This window comes from Schistocerca nitens, chromosome 1 (assembly GCF_023898315.1).
Source record: "Schistocerca nitens isolate TAMUIC-IGC-003100 chromosome 1, iqSchNite1.1, whole genome shotgun sequence".
NCBI classification, from domain to species: domain Eukaryota; kingdom Metazoa; phylum Arthropoda; class Insecta; order Orthoptera; family Acrididae; genus Schistocerca; species Schistocerca nitens.
In genome coordinates, this window is record NC_064614.1 from 384,270,336 (window position 1) to 384,293,976 (window position 23,641).

At 38.7% G+C, this 23,641-nt stretch overlaps 1 protein-coding gene across 1 annotated transcript in view; it reads right to left on the reverse strand.

Moving 5' to 3' along the window:
- Positions 1 to 23,641, reverse strand: part of LOC126249094 (armadillo repeat-containing protein 5-like) — a 230,848-nt gene that overhangs the window by 7,649 nt on the left and 199,558 nt on the right. Inside the window, exon 11 of the mRNA XM_049950748.1 lies at positions 8,239 to 8,519. Coding sequence (XP_049806705.1) covers positions 8,239 to 8,519 — 281 coding nt within the window. The remainder of the gene's footprint in view (positions 1 to 8,238; positions 8,520 to 23,641) is intronic.

Genomic DNA, 23,641 nt, shown 5'->3' on the forward strand with positions numbered 1-23,641 from the left:
ATGCGTAGTGTAGTGACCTTTGTTTAGTTTTAGCTTGATCTGTCACCTCTGCATCTATTATCAGTTGCTCTTTACATCCTCGTGCTCCTTTGCAACAGGCTTTTTGTTCTTCATTTATAATTTTGTTCTGTGTTGTATGTGTCATTAATTTCTGTGTAATGACTGAAGTTAATATTTTGTATATTGTTGGTAGGCATGTTATGGGGCGATATTTAGCTGGGTTTGCTGTGTCTGCTTGATCTTTAGGTTTCAGATAAGTTATTCCATGTGTAAGTGTATCAGGGAATGTGTATGGGTCTGCAATGTAACTGTTAAATAATTTATTTAGATGTGAATGTGTTGAGGTGAACTTCTTTAGCCAGAAATTTGCTATTTTCTCTTTTCCAGGGGCTTTCCAGGATATTATTATTATTATTATTATTATTATTATTATTATTATTATTATTATTATTCATTTTGTGAAGTGCACAATTTTACTTTCCTGAACATTTAAAGCAAGTTACCAAATCTTTGTACCATTTTGAAATCTTATAAGGTTCTGGCTGATATTTATACAGCTTCTTTCAGTGAGTACTTCATTATAGATAACTGCATGATCTGCAAAACATCTGACATTACTATTTGTCCATAAGGTCATTAATATGCAACATGAACAGCAAGGGTCCCAACACACTTCTGTGTGGGACACCCTAAAATCCTTCTACATTTGTCAATGACTTTCCATCTGAGATAACTTCCTGTGTCCACCCTACCAAAAAATCCTCAATCCAGTCACCAACTTCGCTTGGTATCCCATATGGTTGTACTTTTGACAATAAGTGCAGATGTGATACTGAGTCAAATGCTTTTTGGAAAACAATAAATAGTGCGCCTATCTGACAGCCTTGAGTATGCCACATAAGAAAAGGGTGATTTCAGTTTCACACAATCAGTGTTTTTGGGATCCATACTAGCTGGCATGGAGGAGAACATTGTGTTCATTATGTTTGAGCCCAGAATGTGTTTCAAGAATCCACAACAAATGGACGTCAAGGATATTAAATGGTAGTGTTGTGGATCACTTCTACCACTCTTCCTGTAACTGGGTGTGACCTGTGCAGTCTTCTACTGGACATGGCTTTTTGTTCATGGGATTTACAATAGATTATAGTTAAAAGAGGGTCTAACTCAGCAACAAATTCAGTATAGAATGCAGGTGCTAATTCAGTATAGAATACAGGTGGGATTGCACTGGACCTGGAGCTTTGTTCAATTTTAACAATTTCACCTGTTTTGCAACACCACCGACACTAACACTTGCTTCACTCATCTTTTCAGGGGTACGGGGATTAATATGGGGCAATTCTTCTGGGTTTTCCTTTGCAAAGGAAAATTTGAAAACAGAATGTCAAATCAAATACCTTTCAGCATTTCTGTTTTTACTTTGCTAACCTCAATTTCAGTTCCTGTCTCACCCACAAGTGATGGGACACTAACTTTTGTGCCACTAAAAGCCTTTACAAATGACCAGAACTTCTTGACAAAATTCTGAAGTCACTGAAAGCTTCACGCATTGCTCTCTTGAGAGCCAAATGCCTTAAGGTCTGCATATCTCTGTTTACAGCTTAATGCTTTGTTTTACACCTACTACACAATAGTCTGTTTCTTTAGAAGTCTCTTTACAGTGGCTGTATAACACAGAGTTACTGGGTACATACCTATCCAGTGCATGGTCAACTATTCTTTTAAACTTGAGCCACAGCACCTCTAAATGTTCCTCACCTGTGCTAAAAGTTTGAAGTTTCTGACTGAAATGTGACATTATTACTTTTTAATCTAGTTTACTAAACTTACATATCTTTCTGCTTGTTTTAGTTGTTCTTTGTACTTCGGTAATCATGCTGCCACAAATTTGTCATAGTCAATGATACCAGTTTTGATGCTGACATCCTCAAAGAGGTCAGGTCTATTTGTTGCCAATAGGATGGTTATATCAGTATCTGCATGAAGATCAAACCTACCAACCAACAGCAATACCTCCGCTTCAACAACTGCCACTAATTTCACAACAAAAAGTCCCATCCATTCTGCTTAGCCACACAAGATTGTCACATGTGAAATGATGAGAGTCATCCTCTAAATATGCCAGGACCTCACTGCAGCCTTCATACACTGAAATTACCCTCCAAACCTTGTCCAGAAACAGATCTCCCTTGCTTTGTGTCCCCAGTCACCTTCCATCCACCCACATAGCCACTATCTGATCACAGGGGGGAGCACTCCTTTTGTGACAGTGTTCCAACCAGGACTGGAGTAGCTGAATCACATACTCTACCAGGGTCTCTCACCATACCCTGAAATGAGAAATATCCTCCCCACCCCTCCAACAGTGGTAGTCCGACACTCACCCAACTTACAAAATATTGTTGTCTGTTCCTGCTCACCCCTGTTCCTAATACCTTCCTCACGGCTCACACCCTTGCAACAGCCCTACATGTAAGACCTGTCCCATACATTCTTCAGCTACTACCTGCTTCAGTGATATCACAGGTGCCACCTAATACATAACAGGCAGGGCCATCTGGGAAAGTAGCCATGTGATCTATCAATTTACCTGCAACCACTGAGGTTCATTCTACGTAGGCTTGATAAACTGTCTTTCTGCATGAGACAGCTGGACCATCCAGCTGCTAAGCATGCTTCCGAACACAATGTGCTTCAATTTAATGTCTGCTTCACTGCCTGTGCCATCTGGACTCACCAGAATTTGTGAATAGTACAGGTGAGAATTCACCCTGCAATATATTCTTTGTTCCTGTCATCCTCCTGGCCTCAATCTTTGCTAGTTCCTGTACTCTACTTGCCTATCCCCTTCCCTGCTTCTGCTCCACACTCCAGTACCACACATACCTCCCATCCCATAAGCACACCTACATAGTCCTCTCCCTGTCTCCACCATGTCCAAGCTCAAACACACAGGCAGCTCTAGCTATTTCCCACTCCTCTACCCTACTTTACCTCTCTCTTCATATCCCACACCTCTTCATTACCACCACAGCCCACCCCAGCTGGACTGCTGTTCACCTCAGATACAATCACAGATGGGGCTTAGTGCACAGAGATTACCGTGGCCACATGTGTCTGAGCTGTGTTTGTGAGAACATGTGTGAACTTTCTACTTCTGATGAAGGACTTAGTCCGAAAGCTGAATACTTCTAGCATTCGTCTTCATTGCACCTCTATGTGGTAAACAGCAGTCTACCTTTCCAAATTGTTGTCGATAGATTTTTCTGTCACTAAAAATCTGAAAGTATGCTCCATATTATAACATTTGTATTGATGAAAAACTGCGTTGCAAAGTTTTCAGAAAAAAGGAGACAATGGATGTCAGTCAAATCCAATATCACGCACAATCAATTCATTCAAAATCTCTGAAAATGATTTCCAGTTGATGCCTTGGACTAATTAGTGATGGCACATGGGTTTTATGGTGAAATGTTTTGACATTGTAATTCCAAGAGCCCTTGGGCATATTCAGTCCAAACAACAGCAATATCTCTTGAGTTAAAAATAGTTTCCAAACACTGAAAAGTGTAAAGTTGTTGAGCAGAATTATGAAAATGTAACAACCATAGACTCATAAGCTGATATGGACACAAAGTATTAGGAAATGTAACATGAAGCATTACAATGTAATGTCTAATAAAGGTCGATGTTATAACAGATGCAAATAACAGGTTCTTTAGTCATCAATAATATATTCTCCTTTACAATTTACAACAGTCTGCCAATGCTGGTATAACTTTCTGATTCTGTGAATGAAGAAATCACATGGTTTTCAGGCAATTAACTTGTCAAGCCATGTTTGGAGCAGATTTTCATCAGGAAAGGAAGTTCCTTGAACAGTTTTCAATAGAGAGAGGAAAGATGAAAATGTGAGGGTGCAAGATGAACAAGGTGGTGCAGAATGAGTTCCCAAACCAACTTCTGTATAGTGTTTGTTGTCAGTCTAGGACAATACGGGCAGACATCATCATCGTGGAGTAGTATCACTTCACGCAGTCTTCCCGATCATTGTTCTTGGATTGTGTCTGCAAGATGTTTCAATTGTTGACACAGCAGTGATGGTCATACCTCAAGGAAGCAATTCACAGTACGCCACAGTTTTGCTGTTCCATCAGATGCATAACGTGTTCAGGCCTTTGCTCTGTTTGGACTCAGCTTTTCCTTTCTTTTCTTTATGTTAACATAAAGACACCATTTCAAATCACCATTAATGATACTGGATAGGAATGGTCGATGTTGTTTACAAGCCAACTGATGACGATTAAGCAGAGATGCACATATGACCGGCCACTGGTTTTTGGTTTAAGAGCACGTGTTACCCATGTACATGATTTTTTTTTAAACTTCCCCATTACATACAAATGTCGCACAATGGTGGGATAATCACAGTTCATCACATTGCCACTTCTCAAGAACTCAGACATGGACCATTGTGGTTAATGCTTTTAAATGATCTCCATCAACCAAAGAATGTCAAAACGATCCTCCTCAATACAAGAAAACCATACGCAACATTCAAATGTTGGTGACAGAAAGCCCTAACCCATCCCTGCAAAACAACACACAAAATAAATTAATTAATTACATTTTCAGCTATCAGTTCAGATAATCTACCTTTCCCTCTCTTTTTAAGGTTTAGATTGTGTCGTGCGTTTCACCATGACCCACTAGCAGTAACTAGCACAGCTTTGATGAGAGACCAACCCAAAGCCAACAACAAACAGGACAATTCCTGGTTAACTCACCTTGTCACTCTGTTCATCCAACTTTGATTATGTGACTGCAGAATCTCGACATAGCTCATATTTGTGTAAGAGCCAGCTATACCAATTTTATCCAGATAACTCTTGATATTCTATATTCATAGCCAGACACTTGCTGCTTTCCCAACTATCATTGCCAGATCCATTTTATTCAAATCTCTAACTAGTATCTCCGTTCTCATCGACTTGCTAAGAAGCAGAACCTCAATGTCCTCTATTGTCTAACTAAAATAGATACTAGGGATTACAATTCTTGTGACCTCGTACCTCTGTTTAGCTTTTTCCTGCAGCTGTTTCTCGTACACCTCTCCCATGACTGCTATCTAGCAGCAAGATCTTTCTATTTCTATCCTATTCAGGTGCCACACAATTTCTTAGATTGTTATTAATGATTTGCTGCACCCTACTTTATTCTGAAGGTGAATGAAGCCCCTCCCCTTCATTAGTTAACAGACTATATCTGTTACTGAACTCCACAGCAACAGAGAAAAGCCAGCAGATGAATAGTATACAAGGAGGAATAGCTTTTTCTAAGCAATTACGATAGTTCTCAGTTTGCATATAATAGTGCTGGTTATAATTCGTTGTTAGTATACTTACCAAAGTAGCCAGCAGTGGTTGCTTCTGCCTGTTATGTATAACTTGATTCATTCCACACTCCTGAAAGCACTCTTTCATAATGGTCTTTACACTATCTGCTCAGAGTATCCAGACACCTATTAGTGGACATTAATACCAGGTGTGTCCACCCTTCACCTTTACGATAGCTTGCACTCTGCTGGTGACACTTTTGAGAGGCGTCTGAAAATCTGTGGAGGAATGGCAGCCCATTCTGCCTCACAAACCGAAACCACAGAAGATAGTAATGTTGGACGCTGGGGTCTGGAATGAAGTTGATGTTCTAGCTCATCCCAAAGGTGTTCCATTGAGTTCACAAGGGACTCTGAGCAGGCCAGTCCATACTGTCCACAAACCATTGCCTCACAGATGCTGCTTTATGACAGATTACACAACCAATCCCCATCTCCAAACTGTTCCTCTACTGTACACAGGACATAATGCAGTAAAATGTGTACATGTAATTCTGTATTTCTTAAGCACAATAAGGGGACACACCCTAACCTTGAGAAGCAACGACAATCCACAATACCACACTCTTCACTGTTGAAAGTACAGATGATGACAGGTAATGTTCTCCAGGACTTCGTCAAACCCTAACTCTTCCATTGGGGTGTGTATCCTCTCATTACATATCTGGTCTTTTTTGAAACTAAAATTTATTTGAACTGGCCATGAAGAGTTCCTATATTTCATATAAAATCATGAATTCCCATTTTAAGATGGAGAAAATTAAATAATAAGAGCTAATGGAATAGAGTATTATTTGCGAAGTAGCAAGGGGCTTTATTCAGAGAGTTTCTAAGGAATGTCCCTTTTGTTTCACAACTACTATGTAAACTCAGTGCACGTATTGTTTATGTCTTTAGCATCTGGCAGTTAGCAACTGGGAGTCTTTGTGTTCAAGGTTTTAGTGTCTGAGCTTCTAGCGTTTGAGTCCTGAGTATTCACGTAGTCTTTGGGTTCGAGATTTTAGTGTCTGAACTTTTAGTGTTTGAGTCCTGAGTATTTGTATCTCTTAAGCTCTTGTGCCACTGCATGAAATAGTTAATTTTGTTGGAAGCTGGGCTAATTAAAAGTAAATTTCTGTTCATTTAATTTATTGTCAAAGGTACAAAAACTGACAGGACTGAGATAACACCCAGCGAACACCTCAATCTATAAAAGATCAGTATCATTAATTTCATTTTAAGAACTTCAGTTGTTGCTGAAGCTACTACTCAAACATTGTGTTGCAACTTGGCTTTCGATTATATATCTTGTTTCGACATTTATTATCAGGATAAAGTGTGACAGTTCTCAGTAAAGAATCATATCAAAGAACCAGTGTTAATAAAAACTGAGTTAAGGAAAAATTATAGTGTCCTATTATTTCAAACAGATTATCATGAGAAGTGAACCATGCAGAGGATTGTCTCTGAACAACAACAATAATAATAATAATTATTATTTTTTTTATTATTATCATTATAGTTCATTACATATTAATATTAAAGGGAACAGTTTTCAACAAACAAACATCGTGCTGTGTCAAATGAACCAGGTGTCTTTTGAAGGAACTAACTCGGTGTACATGCGCTACACAAATCAAAGATATCAATTTATTTTGTAACACACCTAGTAACTGTTAATGAGCACTTATTAACAAGAAAGTCTGACTCATATTAGTGCAAAGAGTGCAACAAGTATTGACTGCAATAACAAGTAGTGTTGTGTCACCTCGCTTTCATGTATCTTGGTTAGGTGAAGAGTTCTGGCTGGGTGTAGAAAAAGGACATTACACTTTTGCTGATCGTGGAAGTGCCAGTAGACATCAATCATCCCAAATCCTCAAGTGTCATTTAGCAGTGACTACAAAAATGTGAGGTTTATGAGGAGCTGCTCAAACAATGTATCCCATTCTCTTTAACTCCCTGCACACAATCACTGTGCTAGTTGCTGGTAACACCTTGGAACACACAAGTGATTCTTTCCACTAATTTCATGCAGTTTTTTGAAATCACAATCCTCAATGCTCAATGGCCCTGTCTGTCATATATGAGGTCTGCCCCCGTCTTGATTTAGCTGTATTTGTTCTTTCATATTTACACTTCACAATTACATCATCAATAGCCACCTTAGTGAGCTTTAGAACAGTTGAAATTACCCTAATGGATCTGTTAGATGACATCCAGTTAGTAGTCCACATTCAAAGACAATGAGCTCTCCTGACTGACCCATTTTGCTGTTACTGCTTCTCTTTTGACAACACAATACTCCCTGCCTGTTTGTCACTGGTGAGCCCACCTCTCACATCATCTAGCTGTTGATTCTGCATGACACAGGGGTGTTTGGATACATTTGATCCGACTGCATATAGAACATGATGTGTGAACGAATGAATGAAATTGAACCTACTCCCCTTTCTTGTTACTTTTTCCCACAATTCAAACTGCACAATTTAATTTTTGCAGTCTTAGCCTCTGCCTGAAGGGCACCACTCTTCACCCCTTTTTCTGCTACTTTTCTATTTTTTAAACATAACCTACATACAGAAGTGAGAGCCTCCTTGGGAATCCTACTTCTGACCCATTGCAGTTGCCTAAGTGAAATCACAGTTCACAAACACAAACAGTTAACTAATCTGTGGCAGCCACAATGAGTGTCATTCAAAGTGTAAAGAATGTACATACTTCACAGTAAACTAAAATGTAAGATCTGAAAAGATAGAAGCCACAACATAAAAAGGTACATTTAAAAAAAAATGAAAGTAGTTTAGACAGAGAAGAAACTGAGCACACTGCAAAAATTTTTAAAAAGTCACTGAACTAACCTGTCAAGCAAAGCAATGGTATTAAGAACATCTGTAAGACCAGCTTTCTTGTAGAGGCTTTCTGTTGGATGGCCATGGACAGCTATTGAGAGTAGAAGCCTCAATGGTGTGGCAGCTACATCATGCAATGTTATCTCCTTTTTTCCTGTTTCACTCCAACTGCTTGTTTCTGACATCATTGCAGAGAAAAATGGAGAGCTCCTACACAATATATCTCGGTCTGCAGTTATCCTTGTTCCACAGTCTAATAGGATAGTCACAAATTTGTCGCCTGTTGTCTCCTGTGTGCACAAATGTACCATTAATAAATATTTGCTGTAAATTTATTACCTTAATATTGCTGAAACTGGCAAACAAAATAAGATTTTGGATTCTTTAGCCTACTATGGAACGTATCTCAATACAAACTGGTGGGCATATAGTGCACCAGAATTATTTCAATCACAAATAGGAAATGGGAAGAAAATGTGTCAGTCCTACTGATTGTAAAATTACTCTAATTTTACCACTGTGGTCATTATATGAGAGAAAGTAATGTTTCTTAACTCATGCTGGAATATGACGTTCTGAATTTTGAGATTAAGGCTCCCTGCAGTGCTGATTATTATTCTTGTAATGTATCCCAATGGGATCTGTTGAGCATTTTTTTAATGCACTTGCACCGACTAACAAATCAGTTACAAATCATGCTGCTCCGCTGTGAATTTTCTCCCTCTCATCCATTAATTCAAGTTGGTAAGGGGTCCCATGAATCAGGCAAACAAGATTTTTTAAGCAACCATTATCTTACATGAATATAAAGGACAAATGTGAGGATTTGGAAGCATAATTCACTATGGGAAAGATAGCTACTGCCTACAATAAAATTAAAGAAGTCTTTGGAGAAGCAGCATGAATATGAAGAGCTCAGATGAAAATCAGTCCTAACCAAAGAAGGAGAAGCTGAAAGGTGGAAGGAGTATATAGCGGGTACATACAAGGAATACAAACTTGAAAGCAATATTATAGAAAGGGGAAAAGATGTAGATGAGGATGAGACAGAAGATATGATACTGCAAGAAAAATATGACAGGGCACTGAAAAACTTAAGTCAAAGCAAGGCCCTGGGAACAGGCAACATACCCTCAGAACTACTGATAGCCTTGGAAAGGAGCCATCACAAAATTATTCAATCTACTGTGCAAGATGTATGAGAATAGCAAAATACTCTCAGACTTCATGAAGAATGTAATAATTGCAATTCCAATGAAAGCAGGCACTGAAAGGAGTGAAAATTACCAAAATAACAATTTAATAAATCATGGTTGCAAAATACTAATACCAATTCTTTATAGAAGAATGGAAAAACTGGTAGAAGCCAGCCTTGCAGAACATCAGTTTGGATTTCCAAGAAATATAGTAACACGCAGAGCAATACTTGCCCTACAACTGCAATCACAAGATAGGTTAATAAGGAAAGGCAAATGTACGTTTATAGCGTTCGTAGACTTAGAGAAAGCTTTTGACAATGTCTGGATCACTCTCTTTGAAATTCTGAAGGTAGAAGGGATAAAATACAGGAAGCAAAAGGCTACTTACAACTTGTACGGAAACCAGATGGCAATCAAAAGAGTCGTGGGACATGAAAGGGAAGCAGTGGTTCAGTAGGGAATGAGATAGGGTTGTAGCCTATCCCTGATGTTATTCAATCTGTAGACTGAGACAGCAATAAAGGAAACCAAAGAAAAATTTAGAGTAGGAATCGAAGTTAAGGAAGGAGAAATAAAATATTTGAGGTTTGCCAATGACTATGCAACTATATCAGAGACAGCAAAGGGCTTGCAAGAGCAGTTCAATGGAATGGACAGTGTCTTGAAAGGAGGATATAAGGTGAACATCAACAAAAGCAAGACAAGGGAAATGGAATGTAGCCGAATTAAATCAGGTGATGCTGAGGCAATCAGATTAGGAAATGAGAGATTTAAAATAGTAGATGAATTTTGCTATTTGGGCAGCAAAATAACTAATGCTGGCTAAAGTACACAGGATATAAAATGTAGACTGTCAATGGCAAGAAAAACATTTCTGAAGAAGAGAAGTCTGTTAACACTGAATATAGATTTAAGTGTTAGCAGGTCTTTTCTGAATGTATTTGTGTGGAGTGCAGCCATGTACAGAAGTGAAATGTGCACTACAAACAGTTTAAACAAGAAGAGAATAGAAGCTTTTGAAAAGCAGCACTAAAGAAGAATGCTTAAGATTAAATGAGTAGATCACATAACCAATGAGGAGGTACTGAATAGAATTGATGACAAAAGAAATTAGTGACACAACCTGACTAGAAGGAGGGATTGGTTGATAGGACATATTCTGAGACATCAAGGGATCACGACTTCAGCACTGGATGGATGTATGGTAGGTACAAATCATTGAGGGAGACCAAGAGATGAATACAGTAAGCAGATTCAGAAGGATGTCAGTTTCAGAAGTTACTTGCAGATGACGAGGATTGCACAGGATACAGTAGCATCAAGAGCTGCCACTATGAGATGAGGAGATGTCACTCTGAACACATTTGACTATACCCATCAAGGAGGTGGCTGTTGTGTCCACCTAATGAATGTGACCACCTAATGGATGATTTGAAACTCCACTCATAATGACACGTACAAGATGGACTATAGTTAGATAAGAGATATGCTTATCAAATTGAAGCTTTCTTCAAAAGAAAACAAATGAGCCAATCAGCCAACACTATTGTTGTAGCATAAGTAGTTGAGCAGATATACGAGGTGCGGCTAGAAAAAAACCGGACTGATGCTGGAAAAAACATTTATTTACAATTATTTACAATTTCATGTTATCTCCTTCAATGTACTCTCCTCCTTGGTCTCTACACGGCTCCATACGAATTTTCCACTGTTCATAGCAATGCTGCAGATCATTTTCGGTAAGTCCATACATTACTTCCGTCGCTTTTTCTTTTACTGCTTCAACAGTCTCAAATCTAGTTCCTTTCAAAGCTGACTTGACTTTAGGGAAAAGAAAAAAGTCACAGGGGGCCAAATCAGGTGAGTAGGGTGGATGATCTAAGATGGGAATGTTGTGTTTCGCCAAAAACGTCTTCACTGACAACGCACTGTGAGCTGGGGCATTGTCTTGGTGAAGGATCCATGACTTTTTTCTCCACAAATCGTTCCGTTTTCTCCGTACTCGCTCACGTAGGGTAGCCAGGACGCTAATGTAGTGATGCTGATTCACTGTTTGTCCCTCTGGTACCCAATCAATGTGCACAATCCCTTTGATGTCAAAAAAAAACAATCATCATTGCCTTGAATTTCGATTTTGACATTCGTGCTTTTTTTTTGTCGTGGAGAACCAGGAGTTTTCCAATGCATCGATTGGCGTTTAGTTTCGGGATCGTAAGTAAAAAACCATGATTCATCGCAAGTAATAACATTTTGTAAGAAGGTGGGATCACTTTCAATGTTTTCCAGGATGTCAGAACAAATCATTCTTCGGTGTTCCTTCTGTTCAATTGTGAGACACTTTGGAACCATTTTTGAACACACTTTGTTCATGTTGAAACTTTCATGAAGAATCTGCCTAACACTTTCCTTGTCAACTCTTGTTACCTCAGACACAGCTCTGATTGTTAAACGGCGATCTTGTCGAACAAGTTTACCGATTTTTTCAATGTTTGCATCAGTTTTTGCTGACAATGGTCTGCCAGTGCGAGTGTCATCACTGGTGTCTTCGCGGCCATCTTTAAATCGTTTAAACCACTCAAACACTTGGGTTCGCGATAAACAATCATCGCCGTACACTTGTTGTAACATTACAAATGTTTCACTTGCAGATTTTCCTAGTTTGAAACAAAATTTGATGTTAACACGCTGTTCTTTCTGTACACTCAACATTTTCCGACGCACAGACAAAACGTCAACTACTTAAAACAGACGCCACGGGCAGACAGTGCAGGAGGCAGATGAAACTCGAGCAGTAGGCGGAGCGAGAGTCACGTGACAGGCCACGCGACTTTCAGCCTTATTGCATTCGTTTTATTGTTTCACCAGTACTAGTCCGGTTTTTTTCTAGCCACACCTCGTAGAGCGATAAAGATGAATCTCTTACCACAAATTTATTGTATTAACCTCACAAAGCTGAGTGATGTGGAGTTAAGAAACTGTTTCCCAGAAAAATCAGAAAAAGTCATAGAGGGGAACAAGAAAATGATCCATGAAATGAAAGATAATTCAGAAGCAGGTTAAGGGAAAGTTGATGTTGGTATAGACATTATACCAGCTTCAGAGGGAGGTTGACTTACATAAACAGCACAATAGTGGTCAAGAAGCCTCAACTGATGAGACTCTGGAAACAAAATGCACTTTACATAATGTAATAGATAGCAAGGCTGATGGATTACATAAACAAATAGACTCTGAAAATAAAGGGCTCCAATGGCAAGCTAAGTTAAGTGCCCTTCATGCTAATGCTTATATTTCATGTATGCCTAATATAAATGAGGCAATATCAGCCAAATCACCAAATTTACCAAAATAAGTTCAAGCTATCAATTTAAAGAAGCAGTATATACTTAATAGGTGAAACAAGAATATAACTCAAAATTGGTTATGTCTCTGAGTTACAGAGCACTGAATTCTTGGTCGTGCAAGAGAAGAGACTTTGTCTTGCAGGTAACGTGTCAAGGAGGAAACAACAATCTTCATTTCAAAGCATTTTTATTTGGAATCTTGTGTTGTTAGATTATGCAACATTGTGACCATACCTGTATGTTCCTTATACTGTATATTGTTTGAAGTCACAACGGCAACAACAATCTTTTGTACTAATTTCCATATTTGCGGGCTTCTTACCATAACTGGCACAAAAGTAATCCTATTTCCTGTGAGCTTGTATTCTGTTATTATTGTTTAGTGCAATATGTATATTGCAGCAATGGTTCACATAAAATGCCTGATCCCATAATCTAAATGAGAGCAAACTGAAGACTTAAAACAACATTATTTAGCATGCGTGCTCAGTGTCTACCACAATGATTCTATTAATATGCTTGATTATTTACTGATCGTTTTCTTTTTATTATGTTCAAGATTGAAGCAAACCACAAACTTTTAGTGAAAGAAATCCTATATTGTATTCTCCTCAGTTTTCTAATATTCTTCTTGCTATATTATTATCCAGTTAATACTGAAATAATATTTCACTGCTATGAATAAAAGTAATTACAATGTAACTTTATTTTCATTTAATTGCTATTTTCACAAGATTCTGGAATTTAAAAAAAAAAGAGTCCAATTTTATAATAAAGAGAGTAAAATCATATAAAATTGCGTCAAAAATGCCAAGTACAACTTGGGAATGTAATTATGAAAGAAAAATGTTTGTGACCATCATTTCTTTGTCTCTGGAGGTTTTCATCCATACTGAAAAATATGCCATCAGTGAGTTGGCCAATTCTGATACTAGACACTTCAAATGTCAAGAGTTTTTTCTGGTGATAAAAAGATATCATGCTGTGGATTTGTTGGGATCTTTTTGTGATAATTTTGTGGTTGGAATGAGCAATGAGTGGTGTTTCTTTTATTTTAAGTTTGTAAAGAGGTTGCTGGAGGGTACTGTACAAATATGGGAGAATCAGCATCAAACTGATTTCACAAATTACGAAATATGTGAACAGCTGTTTTTGCAGAATTATTAGAGCAAGTCAAAGCGAGTCAAGCTATTACAGAATGAGATTTTAAATGGTCTAGTATACAGGACAGGCAGGCAAACTACGAGGGGGTTTTGTGATGAGGAACTGAGAAACTTGAATCATTTTAAACAGGCCAACAAGGACAGTGTCAGCGATTTGTACCCTTAAAGAGACAACTGCGAGAACAACTGCATTGGATCAGACATTGATACAAAGACCCACATTGGTAAACGATCAGTTGAAACAGAAGTCAGGGTCAGGGTAAATGTAACTGCATGCATAATAATCATAGAAGAGTTAATAATAATTGGTGGGGAAGACAAGCTAGACAGGGTAGCAATAATCATGATCGGAAAAATGACTACCGCAGATGTGATAAAAATGGAATTGGAATGATTGAAACGAATGATAAAGCTGACAGAAGGAAGAAACCAAGACATACTCAAGAAAACTGGGGTTTGCCTCAGCTGTAGCCTGAGATGGCACAAGAAACAAGGCAAAGAACAGGACAAAGAGTAGGAATTACATAAGGGACAGTGGTAGCAGAAGTGATGTAGTGTACGTCATATTGATGCAGTGTTAAGTAGTAAAAACAGTATGGAAACAACAGAATGCTACCAGTCACATAGGGGAGGCATAGGGTTATGGAAAGACACAATGAAAAAGAATGCTCGAAATAAAGCTGAAATTGGTTATAATGAAGTTGAAGGGCTGATGGTTTACAGTCATTACAGCCTACAGTCACACAAACTGGGTTTCTGCTTTGTTTTTTTATAAAAATTTGTACCTTGTAAATTTTAAGTTGCCACAGAGTTAAAACTTCAAAATGAAGCAGAAATACAGTACACCTACACTATTTACAATGCAGTATTTGTGGAGAGGGGCTGAAAAGGAAGTTTTCTCATATTTATGCAGTACATACCACAATAACATGCCAGCAAAATGTGAAAATCTTTAATAAGTGAAGAAAGCAGTAGCAACAATATAAACTGTTCAATAATGTCAAACACAGTTTTGTATAATGAATGAGATGAAATGTTGACCATGTTAAAAACTTACAGTAAGTGCTGTTTAGCATAAGTCATAAATGACAAAACTTTGTTCCAGTTACTGTATTAAAAAAATTAATCAACAGTACCAAAATGAAAAGACAGTACTGTATACACAAATTACATGAAGGCATACACTTTTTCCTATGTTTCACTTTAAAATGTACAAACATTACGTGCTGTACGTAATACACTGAAAATATCCAACAACTATAACCACAAAAATCAATAATGAACACACTATTATTCTACTTCTTTACTTAAAAAACTCATATCGGAAATTAATTTCCTAGTTTTCTACAATCACAGCAAAGAGATGGTTGTTTGGGTTTTTAATTTTTGTTTGCTTTTTGGATTTTGGATTTTGCATTTGACGAAGCATTCATATTAATGCCTCTTAATTGTCAATTTAGAGACTGTATTTTCTCTCTGTCATCCCAAGTTGTAGAAATTATAGAAATCATAGAAATCATTGAGTGTGAGACACTCAGTTTCCTAATTCTCATATAATGTGTGACACTTCTTCAACATTAAATACTTTTTTTGTTGTTGTTAGTAACCCCAATTACATAACAAACAAAAATGAACATTGGATGTTACAGCCAAAATATTTATCTGAAACTGAAGTAAAAAATATATTGTTATATACAATAACACATAATAAGTGATTTTTTAAATGTACCGTTTACATAGGATTTAGATGGGACCATCAGATTTCGCCCTTATAGCCAATATGTTGTTAAAAGTGGTGTCGCTATAAACGGTATGGACTGTATTCAGCCCTCAGACTAAGTCTTCACCAGTAGTCGGGTAGAAGATTTGTACTTCTGATGAAGAACTTAATCCAAAAATTGTATATTTCTACCATTGTTTTTCATTATACATGTCTGTGATTCAACACTATCTCTATGTGGTGGGCACCAATCTATCCTTCCCATTTTTTTTTTTTTTTTTATTCTGCCCCAGACATTCAAGTGTTAAATAATAATAAGTGACATGGACGGATCAGGTTTCATTGAGATAACAATGCTAAAAAAAGAGGTACAGTTTTGGGTATTCTAGTAAGACTATTAAGAAATTTGGAAGTTAAGGTTAATAAAAATGTGAATACCAATTGATGGTTGTAGGAGGTAACAGTGTTGTTGATAATGAAGTAATTTCTACAGTGAGAGGGTTATTTAACAAAAATAATGCGGGACTTGATAATGTCAATCTGAGCAATAGACAGACATTCTCAGTATCTGAGACAGTGGCAGGTGAGGATCCTGAAACAGCTGATGGGCCTACTGAGAATGAATTAGTTGGGGAGATTGGAAACCCAAGAGAGAATAACAAGGTGGATGCAGTGGAATCTAATTTAATAGAAACGAATGAAGAACAGGGTGGCATTATGGTAGAATGAGATGCAGAGAAGTGTGATAGTGATTATGATGAACTTGCACATACGGCAGTAAGTGCCGGTGTGGTTTTATTTGATGCAAATGCTGTGAATGAGGCAGAATTTGAAAATAATGTAGTGGTTGGGTTACTGACTGAAGTTAATAATGATGAAGGTGCCAATAGTAATGTTAATGTGGATGAGAGTGATGAGGTAAAGGTACATTTGTTTGTGGATGGAGAGATACTCTAATCAAACCTGTCATGAAGGAGGTAGCATGAGATGTAAGCAAGGGGTGGAGAAACTGTTATCCAACCGTTTTTAATGACTGACCAACACAACTGTGGGAACAGATTTTCTGTACAAGCACACAGGACATGGAAGAAAAACAATACAATTTAAAAATATGATAGATGGTGAAAACAAGATAGCGTATCTACAACAAATAATATAGGAAGAGGATCAACAAGTTAATAAAAGGCAACAGGAAAAAAGCAATGTTTTGATTTATGCTTAGATTAAAACTGTTTTGTTTGGTGCTTCATATCTATCTAGCTGTATTATTATTTTTATGTGACTTCAATGCATTATCTGTTTACCTACAACGTAGTATGATGTGTGGAAGTGGAAAACAACCAACCAATGGAACAGGAACTGCTGTTTATATGCCACATTAATGTTTTGTTTCCTTGACTGTTCTCATTTAACAGTGCAGTTCACATGTGTAAAATAGTAAATGCAGATAAATAAGTACCTCTTCCTTTAATTGTTTTTTTTCTGTATATAGCTGCTATAACCCTGTACATAATATTTTTTTATAGGATCAGTGCAGCACGCACTCACCCTCATTTTTTGTGTTCACACTTGTCATCAGCTACTGCTTGTACCAGTACGTGGATAGTTTCTATGTTTGCGTCTGCGTTCTCAACTGTTATTTCATTGTGTGTGTGGAAGAAGAATAAATTTCAGTTCACTGTGGTTATGCTGTTGCTTGTGTCTTACAGTACGATAAAACTGGTGATGAGTGTGATGTTCACTTCCATGAGCTCCGACTCTTTGGTTGCTCCTTTGGTTGTTCTGCCCATGGAGGCAGTGCTCAAATCTCTCCTTGAGCAGCAGCAGGCTCTTATGGGTGCTATCACGAACTTGCAGGCCACACTGTCTATGCAGCCCTTCACACCATCGGTGTACCCGTCACCCTATCCCCCTTATAAACATGCAGCTGATGACTAAGAGGCTTACAAGCAGTAGCTTCAGTAACACTTCCTTGCTTTTGTGTCACTGATGCAAACATGTGTAAGGCTTTGTTCTTTTCTTGGACTTCTCCTCAGATCTACCAGTTGTTGTGTCAGTTAGCCCCATTCAAGGAACCTGTGTCACTTTTGTTTGACGAAATGTATAAGTAGTTATCATATTATCACTGTAAATGCAAGCATGTCATTGCAGTGCATGTAGAGTTCTATCATTGTCATAAACAATCCCTCCAGTATTACCAGGCTTGGACGGCCAAACTCCACGACCTGAGTCGCAAATGTCACTTTGTTACAAATGTTCATCATGATTTCTGTGCTGACTTTATACTCTGTGGCGCCAGCATTAGGTTGGCTCCCGACAAGGAGGTGCATCAACTCGTACTACAGTGCAAGAATTCATGCACTACAGAGCAAGAATCCATCTTTGACTGGAGTGTTACATACTGCTCAATCTTTTGAGGTATCTCGCACTGCTGGTGATCAGATTGAGGCTTGGTGTGACATCACCTGGTGGTTCCTGATCCTGGTTGTTGGGCTGACAGTCAGTTCTCGGGGTAAGGACAACATGGCAGCCATACCAACACAACCCACATGTTGCATTGGACAGCACTATGTCAAATAACAAAACAACCACAGCAATGGCTGCACTCTGCACTCCCATCTTATGCATAATGTTTTGTGCAACATGAGAGGGATGTGTACCCTAAGTGCTAGGTGACTTGTAAAATCAGTAGGAAAAAAGGACATATAATGGCTGTGCATCATTCCCAGCCCTCTCCTGCAGATATGGACATGGATCTTAATTGTGTGTCTAAGCACACAGAAGTGAACATCACACTCATCGCCAGTTTTATCGTACTGTAAGACACAAGCAACAGCATAACCACAGTGAACTGAAATTTATTCTTCTTCCACACACACAATGAAATAACAGTTGAGAACCTAGACATAAACATAGAAACTATCCATGTAGTGGTACAAGCAGTAGCTGATGACAAGTGTGAACACAATATGAGGGTGAGTGCATGCTGCACTAATCCTATAAAGAGGATAGCTCCACTAGATAGTGTTTATGTTGACCTGAGATCTCTGGCATTGTCTCCAGTTACTTGACATTTTGTGATTTACAAGAAGCAGTATATTCCATTCTGGGGTAATTTATGGCTCCCACTATGTATAAATCTACGGTTCGTTTCTTGATTTTTTTGTTGGTGGATGAATCTGGAACCACAAATTTGTTCAGTCTGTATGCTTTCAATGCTCTTGGTTTTTCCATCTCAAATACAGTGCACAGTTTCTGACCAGGTTCCTTACCAGAAGTTAGATTCTCTGTATTTTGAGTTCTGGTCTCTTTTCTCAGATGGGTTACATTGTGCCACTAATTTTGCGGCCCACATTATTCTGAAACATACAGTGCAACACCATTTTTCCCATGTGTTCCCTATTCCTGAGGATTTGAGTTCTTAAGTGACATCACAATTGGAGAGGCTGCATTGTTGGTGGGTCATACAGCCTACCCCTCTCATGACTGTTAAAAAACCAACTGAGTAGCTTCACGTTTGTGGTGATGTTAATCTATCATTGACACCAACCCTTTGCCCCATTCCAATAGTTATTGGATAAACTTGCCAGGGGCCAGTTTTTCTTCAAAACTGATTTACCTGACGCCTGTTTATAGGTTCCATTGGATCAGGATTCGAACTAAGTTCTTGTGGTTAACATGCCCTTTGGGTTGTACCAATATCAGAGCCTCGAATTAGGTATGGCTAGCACTCCATTCTGGGGCACATCAACTATCTCAATGACATGATCATGATGGGTTCATCTGCAGAAGAGCATTTACATAACTTACACACCTTTTTCACAGTCTCACATACTGAAGAGTTGAAACATAACATACCCAAGTCACATTATGTATTTGCCATTTGAGATTTCAAGGGATGGTGTTAACCCTTTATATCATCATGTTGCCTTGGTCACAGCTCTACCTTCTCATACGAATCTCAATCACTGTATGTCATGTGACTAGGGCCTCCCGTCAGGTAGACCGTTCGCCGGGTGCAAGTCTTTCGATTCAATGCCACTTCGGTGACTTGCGCATCGATGGGGATGAAATGATGGTGATTAGGACAACACAACACCCAATCCCTGAGTGGAGAAAATCTCCGACACACCCGGGAATCTAACCCAGACCCTTAGGATTGACATTCTGTCACGCTGACCACTCAGCTACCAGGGGCAGACATTTTTAGGTAAAATTGCTTGCTATTACAGATTTATTCCATGTGTGGTCATGTTGACCCATCCCCTCCACAACATGCTCCACAAGAACGACACCAGCAGCCATTTTCACCCATCAGTATGAGGATTGTTCCACACGTCCGATAGCTTATGTATCAAAAACTCTCAACTCCACTCAGCAACATTACTCCTAAGTTGAAAAGGAAGCATTTGTTATTATCTACAACCCCAAAAAGTTACATGTGCTCTTATACAGGTCTAAGTTCCAACTCATTACTGACCACAAGCCCTTGGTTTCGTTGTTTAATCCTTCTGCTTGTTTGCTCAACAAAGCAGCATATCACCTGAAGCATTGGGCCTTGCTTCTGTCTTGCTACAACTATGAAATATATTTTCGGCCTACCACACAGTGTGTCAATGCTGATGCGCTGTTTTGGCTTCTGACAGGGCCACATCCTACTTTTGATCAGGATGAATTCCTTTGTTTTCACTAGTGGAAGGTTTTCCTATTACAGGCTAACAGATTGCAACTGCTGTCACTTTCAATCTGGTTTTGCATCATTTTGTTCACCTCTTCAGCCTGCTTGGCTGGACAGGCCTCCGGGCAGTGCTTTCGATCCTTTGTGTAACTATTTTGCCCTCTATCACCACCTTTCGGTTTTTGATGGTTTTGTTCTCTTAACTGTGGATGGGCTGTCACCTATGATTGTGATTCAGGTCACCTAACAATGGGATGTGCTTCGGCTCTTACATCTGGGACACTGGAGGTCCTCAAGTACCATGTTATTGGGCTGTTGGCATGTGTTTTGGCCTGGCATTGACAGTGATGTTGTACATCTTGTCACAGCCTGCTCTCAGTGTGCTACCCAACAAATTGTGCCTGGAGCGTTTGTGAGAATGTGTCCACGTTGATTTTGCCGGACCCTTCCTAGATTGTTATCCAATGTACTTTGACATCAACTGTGTCTATGATTCAGGCCCTCTCCAATTTTTTTTCTACTGAAGGACTGCTTTATACACATTCATGGATAATGGTCCACAGTTGGTGTCTCGGGCCTTCCATGATTTCTCCAACCATCAAGGCATTCACATATGACTGCTCCTCCTATTCACCCTACCACAAAATCTAATGGTGAAGTGGAACATCTCATCAACACATTCAAGGTTCGAATGAAGAAGTACTTTGCAGACTCCTCCACAGGCAATGCCTTGACACACTTTTTAAGTTCTTAAGTTCCAACAGGTTTACACCAGTGGGGGTCAGAGTGATGCTCAATGGCCACCAGCCATGCACCCTCCTGCATTTGCTCATGCTACCCCACCAAGGCTGTTGGTACAGTCCCATCACATAAAGGGACTGGATGTCAAGATGTTATTGGTGCCCTTGTTACCAGTCCTGACTTTTGGTACTTTGTGGGGGAGTGGCTGTCATGCTTGTCCATGGCCACATCACTTCTGCCCCTACATACTATTTTGAGCCAGAATCTCCTTCCAACGCTGCCATCATCACTCGCGATGTTCGCCGCAGAGGTCATAGATGTTTCAACAGTTGCCCCAGTGCCTGCATCAGTGGAGCATCCTTTCCCCAAGGAGGCAGGGACACTATAGCCCCGTAAATAATACTTGTATATGTGCTATGGCCACTGGCCACTGACGTGCTATGCCTTAAATATTCTGCCAACAGCACAGCATCTCTCCTCTTTATATATGCAGCGCAGCAGGCACTCATCCCCAAATAGTGTTCGCACTTATTGTCAGCAGCTGCTTGTATCAGTACCTGGATTGTGTCTATGACAAGTCTTATGTTCTCAACTGTTGTTGGAAGAAGAATAAACTTTTGTTCCCTGTGTCTGTGTTGTTGTGACTTACAGTACACTACAAAAAATATTAGGTATTAGGAATAGTACAGTGTCTCATACATATTTCTGAGTGATAGAAGGCATTTTTCACGTGGGTTTTTATGAGTTGGCAGTGATTTTCATGTGTATTTTGAGGGTGATTTAGTGAACCATGGTAACTTCAGAAGTGTTTTGATGAACTGAGGATTAATTATTGTTTTGCAGTATCTTATACCTTTAGTGCATCTTCATAGGCACTGTTTGTTGTGCAGGCACTTGTTACCATTTGTTGTTGTGCCTGTCATGTGCCTGCCTAGTAGAGAAGGGGATGTGCAAACCTGACTATCTCCTGGACTAGCAGGTGATGCACAGGTTTGGTGACTAAAATGGCTGTTGTTTTTTATCTTTCGCTAGAATCCATAGAAGTGGCTGTTAAGGGAGCTGCAGGAGCACCTATAAGAGACTTAGATTGTTAAGCTATAGGGCCAGACACCAGTGACGATAACAATGATGAATATGCTAGCAACAACAGTGACAACCACAATGTTGTGCTGTGATAATGTGCACTGAAAATAAGAAGTCCTTGAAGTGTAGAAATCACACCAAAATCAATAGTGCATCATAGTATAAACAAAGAAACAAAGCATCAAAATCTGCGAAAAAAATTGCATGTGCCATCAAAATTATGTGACTATTGCTTTTGTTCAATCTTTTTACTGTACTTTGCCTCAATTACACGTACTGATGAACACACAGTAACTCATGCAATTGGTACTGAAATAATGTTTTGTTTTTTCTTTAACAATACTGTTTTTTGTGTCATTTGCATATATGTATTGATCTTGTTGCCATAGATACACAGATGTTTACTTTTTATTTAAGATAAAATATTGTGCTGCAGAGGGATCTCTAAGTTAGGAATACTTTATATTTTGGTTATATGTTATCATTATTTATCTTTTTTTTTTTTCTTTTCATTTCAGTTGCAAACTGACTGCTTACCAGTAAATGGTTAGCTGTGCTTCTTTTACTTTGTTTTGTTGTGGGGTGAGTTGGTTTGACTATAACTGTGTTTCATGGAGTTGCTAGTGGGGCAACTATCACTGCACAGGCCTCTGAGCACCAAGTGAAATTGCATACACTAGTGTACCTGTCACTTTGATTGTAGGAGGGAGCGTTCATAACAAGTTTGACACTTCCTAGATAGTGGAAGCAGGGATATGGCTTTCTGTTAAAACTGCGGACAACGGTGCCTGTCCAGTGTTTTGCCAAAATGCATGCCTGTCAAAGTACCAGATCAGGAGGAGGCCAACGACCACTGGAAACACATGGTCTGGGTCTTCTGTGCACAAAGAGAATAAATGTGCCCACCCAATGGACAATTTGATACTTCACTCATATCAACAAGTACATGATGCAACAAGAGATATGCATATCAAATTAAAGCTGTCTTCAAGACAAAACAAATCATTCCACATTGAACCTTGTCGCATATAATTAGTTGAGACAGCATGATGAAAAGGAACCTCTTATTGCAAATGTACAAAACATAACATTTACTGTATCAACTTCACAGAGCTGAATTATGGCTCAAAAGAAAAATAATTCAGTCTAGAATAATAATTTAATAGAAAAAACTGATGATTTTTATTTAGATGTTATTAGTATGGTTTTTATATGTTGTACACAATTTTCATAAAAGTATCATCAATGCAAATTAGAAGTCAGAAAACCATTACAGCATGAGAAACTAGATATCAAGATGAGTCAATGGAGGTGCTTCAAAGGTTCTGGCACCTCAAACAGTTGGCATCAAGCCATATCAAAACTGTGACTATCTAAAATAGCACCAAAAAAAGTACCAAAAAATAGCACTTGCTCCCAATAATACCCACCTCATACAAGTTGTTGATCTACTCTTTCTTAGCATTTGAGAATGTAATAACTTT